The sequence below is a fragment of the Triticum aestivum genome, chromosome 3B (assembly GCF_018294505.1).
Source record: "Triticum aestivum cultivar Chinese Spring chromosome 3B, IWGSC CS RefSeq v2.1, whole genome shotgun sequence".
Classification (NCBI taxonomy): Eukaryota; Viridiplantae; Streptophyta; class Magnoliopsida; order Poales; family Poaceae; genus Triticum; species Triticum aestivum.
This window is the reverse complement of record NC_057801.1, coordinates 54,073,436-54,079,160: the sequence shown is the minus strand read 5'-3', so window position 1 is coordinate 54,079,160 and position 5,725 is coordinate 54,073,436. Positions and strand designations below refer to the sequence as shown.

Genomic DNA, 5,725 nt, shown 5'->3' with positions numbered 1-5,725 from the left:
CCTCCACCTTCCAGTATTATCAATATGTTAGTTCTCGAACATTCAAAAAGATTCGAAAAGATCCTCATGATTAGGTTTCTTCCTTCAGATCATCGTAGCACTAAATATTGGTGACAAGCTATAAGATGATCAGATTTATAAGTAAATAACTCTTATTCGAATATGATGCCACACCACTCACCATAAAATATGATGTCAAATCAATGTTGAGGATATCGCTTATCGTTAGCGTGTCGGTGAGCTGGGGATTAGAGATTAATCAGAAATCAGTCAATTAATCAATTTTATCGGTCGACTATTAATCGGCCATTTTTTGCAAATCCCATGTTCTCAGCACTAAAATATGCTATATTCAATACCAAAACAATGTTGGAATGAAGTGTTACCTTGATTCATAGCCTTTGAATCCTCGTATAATGACAAAAGAAATAGGACAACAATACATATTCCATAACAAGGTCCACAAAACACAAATAAACATAGTACTATGAATGGGCTCGATTTATCGGTAGATTCTCGATAAATCGCTTATCACAGCGATAATTCGGTCCAAATGATAAACGGTGAAGATAAGGCATAATCTTATTGGTCAACCGCCGAGTAGCGATAAATTGGACGATAAATCACTGAATGAGATGATTTTTTGAACAGTGCAAAGTCAAATCTCTCTCGATCATAATATCAGTCCTTAGAAATTCTTCTGTGCTTCCGGCTGCACAAAAGTTTTAGGCGGCAAAGACAAGTCCCTTCTCTGTCACGAGTTATCGACAACAAGTTCCGCGGGACCAGACACATGAGATTATCGCCACCTACTATGAGCAAAAACCAACCAAAAATTCCACGTTACTTTTTTTTGGCAAGAAAACTTCCGTCTATTCATTTTCAATCATGGCAGTACAACGAACGCCAGAAATAATAAAAATTCCATGTTATTATTATACAGTACATATAAACTAAACAGAGGAAGAACACTTGTTTGAACTTTTTAATTGAAAAAAACGCTTTTGAGTTCTGATCAATGATGAGTAGACTCATCCATCGAAATTTATATAGAAAGAGAAAAAAAATGGAAGAAGAGGAGAACTGGCCATCGTGGCAGTCGTCTGATTGGCCAAGCAAGCATCGTGGCAACCAGATAAAGATAAGGCGGATAAACTCGTCGATGTAGCTCAAAAAAGAGAGAACGCGACAACAGCCAGCCAGGCAGCCAGAAGCTAGCTCGTCATGGCCATGTCAATCCTCGGCGCTCTCAAGCTCGCCCCGTCCCCTCCGGCGACGACGGAGCAGCCGGCATGGCGCGCCCCCTCCTCGCTGCACTTCCACCTCGCCAACGCCGGCGCCGCCGCGCTGGTCGCCGCCTCGCTGCTCGTCGCCGACCCGGCCCTCGCGTTCAGGGTTAGTTGTATTGTATTTGTACCGGTCGACCGATTGAGGTGGCGTTAATGGCGTGTGGGTGGATGCAGGGAGGCGGGCCGTACGGGCAGCAGGTGACGCGGGGGCAGGACCTCACCGGCAAGGACTTCAGCGGCCAGACGCTCATCAAGCAGGACTTCAAGACCGTACCTAACTACTCTCACCTCCCCTTCCCATCGATTTTTACAAATTGTTTCACTCGAAATGATGTGATCATGCCTCAGATTTCTTCTTCCAGTTATATCAACAGCAAGTTCTGACTGAAGTTTCTAGCATGTAGAGAACTAGAGATAGAACAGAACATCTGAATGTTCAGAGTATTTCTGAATTTTGATGATTTATCTGAATTTGCGTTTCTTTCTGCAGTCTATCCTGCGGCAGACCAACTTCAAAGGCGCAAACCTGCTCGGCGCCAGCTTCTTTGATGCGGACCTGACAGGTAGCAGCCTACGGGTTTGCACTTATTCTTGATCTTCTCAGCTGTTCCAGCTTCCAACAGACACTAGTTGTGATGCTTGTCTACAGTCAAGTGTGAAGTTCTGAAGCCATAGTGATATCGCAATGTTTTGACTGTTTCATGGTGAATTCAGGCGCTGATCTCTCCGACGCCGACCTTAGAAACGCCGATTTCTCGCTGGCAAATGTAACAAAGGTACATTCCTTCACAGTAATCGTTGGGTTCAGGATAAGCGGTAACATAGCTGGCCTGAATTTTGCTGGAAACTATCTATTCGGTTGAATGACCATCACACAGAACTTATTATGTTGTTCCTGTCTCATCACAGCATCAGACTAGCAGTACTTCTTTTGTTTCTTAATTGATTATTGCGCTCTGCCTTAATTTTGGAAAATGGCTTTACAGCGATCTTGTGATTTGGCTTGTCTTGTTCCATTCTGCAGGTAAACTTAACAAATGCCAACTTGGAAGGGGCACTTGTGACAGGGAACACTTCTTTCAAAGGTTCCAACATATACGGGGCAGGCAAGTGCTAACTGTTTATCTCCAAGCCCTGTCTGAATTCTCAACGTATTTGGATTATTACCATGTGATTAATGTCATGCCATCATCTTAAAACCTCTGTTCCTAATGTAAAAAATGTTCTAGCCACACCATTCTGAAACAAATGAGCAAAACGGAAAATTTAACTACTTCAATTCAATCTCAATCTATGAATAGGATTGCAGTCGATCGAAGGTTCTTGTATTAATGCATTATGGCATCACCAGGTCATGTTGTTCTCATTTTTCCCTTTGCAGATTTTACCGATGTTCCACTACGAGACGACCAACGGGACTACCTCTGCAAAATTGCTGATGGGTAAGAGGAAAGCCGGCCAATGTCGATATTCAAGAATTATTCATCCATCTAATCTCCCATTTTCCATTTTCCATTTTGTGCGTGATGAAGACATTTCGTGGTTCTTATTAATTTTTGCAATTGATGTGCACCAGGGTGAATACAACTACCGGGAACGCTACGAAGGAGACTCTCTTCTGCAAATAATGAACATAAATGAAGGAGAATGGGGAGACTAGAGAATTCAGAGGTTGATTTAGTTCTCGAATAGTACTACCATGTTTCTCTCTTTATTTTTCTTATATCTTCCAGGGTGGAGAGAGTTCCGTGAACACACAAAGAATATATGTATCGGGTGAATAGTTGCTGGGAAATCAAGTGCTTACTCGGATGGTGTTAGCCTGTCAGGCATATTTAGTCCAGGGTTAGTTTTGCCGAAGTGTACGTAACAAAGTTAAAGCTGTTAGGTGTGACAAAAAAAAACACTCAAATATATATTCCTTTGATAATAATATTGATACATGGAAATTCCATTCATCTATTTTTTCCTGAATGCACTAGTTGGGCCGATGCTGTAACACATCAGAGGCAATACTTATTCAATACTAGTTGGGCCGGTCCTTGCTTGCATGGTGCGTGATAAACACAACAAATTGCACAAACAAGTTAATTATTCAGGTACTGCTACTGAAGCAACGGCACTGCTTCTGAGATATGCATCCTTGATTCCATGTAGCTTGGCAGCTACCTCTTGCATGTTGATGCGTTCGCCCGGGGATGTCTTAGTGCAGCAAAGGCCAACATTTAGCACAGATAGCAGACAATGTACATGTTTTTCCTTGAAGGCTATTGGAGTTTCATCCAACTCTTTTAGGCACCGGGCCCTGATGGTTTTCCGGCAGAGTTTTATAAAAAATGCTGGCATATTATTAAGGGGGATCTGTTGCCTCTGTTTAATAATCTCTTCTCTGGACAGCTTCAGCTTTTCCAGTTGAATTTTGGGACGATAACCCTTCTCCCTAAGAAAACAGAGGCTGTGAGAATTGAGCAATTCAGGCCCATCTATCTTCTGAATGTTAGCTTCAAAATCTTTACCAAGGTTGGGACTAATAGGCTCATAAAGATTGCGCATGCGGTGGTACAGCCTACCCAAACTGCTTTCATGCCGGACAGGAACATCCTTGAAGGGGTTGTGGTCCTTCATGAAACGCTCCATGAGATCCACAAGCTGGACGGGGTTATTTTCAAAGTGGATTTCGAGAAAGCGTATGACAAAGTCAAATGGCCCTTCCTTCAACAGGCCTTGCGTATGAAGGGATTCGATGAAGCTTGGCGACGCCAGGTAGAATCCTTCACGCAAAAAGGAAGTGTTGGAATTAAAGTGAATGACAATATAGGTCATTATTTTCAGACACACAAAGGCCTGAGGCAAGGTGATCCGATTTCTCCTGTTTTGTTCAACATTGTGGCGGACATGTTGGCAATTCTTATAGGAAGGGCAAAGGAGGCCGGTCAGGTGGGTGGCTTGGTGCCTCATCTGGTTGACGGGGGTGTCTCCATTCTGCAGTACGCTGATGATATCATATTTATGGAGCATGACTTGGTAAAAGCGAGAAATATGAAGCTAGTGTTATGCTTATTTGAACAATTGTCCGGATTAAAGATTAACTTTCACAAAAGCGAGTTGTTCTGCTTTGGTAGAGCCAAGGAGGAACAAGAGGCTTATAGGCAATTGTTTGGTTGTGAGTTAGGGGTTTTACCTTTCACGTACCTAGGTATACCCATTCACGATCGTAAGCTAACAAACAGAGAGTGGAAGTGCATCGAGGATCGGTTTGAGAAAAAACTCAGTTGCTGGAAGGGCAAACTCATGTCTTATGGAGGCCGGCTGATTCTTATCAATTCAGTGCTCATGAGTATGCCGATGTTCCTTCTATCATTCTTCCAAGTGCCAGTTGGGGTTCGGAAAAGGCTGAACCTTTACTGATCAAGATTTTTTTGGCAGAGTGATGATCTTAAGAGAAAGTACAGACTTGCCAAATGGGATGTAATCTGTCGACCAAAGGACCAAGGGGGTCTGGGTGTTGAGAATCTTGAGGTCAAGAACAGATGCCTTCTCAGTAAGTGGTTGTATAAGTTATCTGTTGAGACAGACACAACGTGGGCACAGATTCTTCGTAACAAGTATCTGCAGTCCAAGACTTTGTCACAGGTGACCGTGAGACAAACGGACTCGCCGTTTTGGAAGGGGCTTATGAGAGTTAAGGCCGCCTTCTTTAATAGAACAAAGTTTGTCGTCGGTAATGGTAACAATACCCGTTTCTGGGAGGATACGTGGCTTGGTGATACACCATTGGCGTTACAGTATCCGTCCCTGTATCGTATTGTTCAACGACGTGACGCGCTGGTTGCAACGATTATGCAGTCCGTTCCCCTTAATATCCAGTTTCGCAGGGTGCTTATTGGTGATAGGTGGGGAGCTTGGCTTCATCTGGTGACTAGACTGATGGAGGTTCAGTTAGCTCATCAGCCCGATCAATTGTGTTGGAAACTTACTGGGTCTGGAGTGTTTACGGTTAAGTCGATGTATATCGATGTCATTAACTCTAGCGTCATTCCTAATTCCAAACATGTTTGTAAAGTTAAAGTTCCTTTGAAGATTAAAGTGTTTATGTGGTTTGTACATAAACAAGTCATTTTAACAAAGGACAACTTGGTTAAGCGCAATTGGACTGGCTCTACTAGGTGTAGCTTCTGTGATCAGGACGAGACCATTAAGCACCTCTTCTTCGAGTGCCCATTGGCGAGAGTCTTATGGCGCACGATGCAAATTGCCTTTAACATTACTCCACCGGACTCGGTAGGTTCGTTGTTTGGAACGTGGCTGGCTGGGATAGAGTCCAAAACCGCTGGACACATTCGTGTTGGAGTATGTGCGTTGTTATGGGCAATTTGGAACTGCAGGAATGATTTGGCTTTTAACAGAACAACAACTATTCATTTTTTGCAGGTTTT

General features: G+C 43.1%; 1 protein-coding gene across 1 annotated transcript; it reads left to right on the top strand.

The window, feature by feature from the left end:
- The first annotated feature begins 1,100 nt into the window (after nt 1-1,100).
- On the top strand, nt 1,101-3,247 carry LOC123068539 (thylakoid lumenal 15 kDa protein 1, chloroplastic-like). The gene is made up of 7 exons (XM_044491130.1): nt 1,101-1,395; nt 1,464-1,559; nt 1,780-1,852; nt 2,004-2,065; nt 2,314-2,395; nt 2,671-2,731; nt 2,866-3,247. The coding sequence occupies exons 1-7, from the start codon at nt 1,225-1,227 to the stop codon at nt 2,915-2,917; spliced, it is 597 nt and encodes a 198-aa protein (XP_044347065.1). The 5' UTR covers nt 1,101-1,224; the 3' UTR covers nt 2,918-3,247.
- The last annotated feature ends 2,478 nt before the right edge of the window (nt 3,248-5,725 follow it).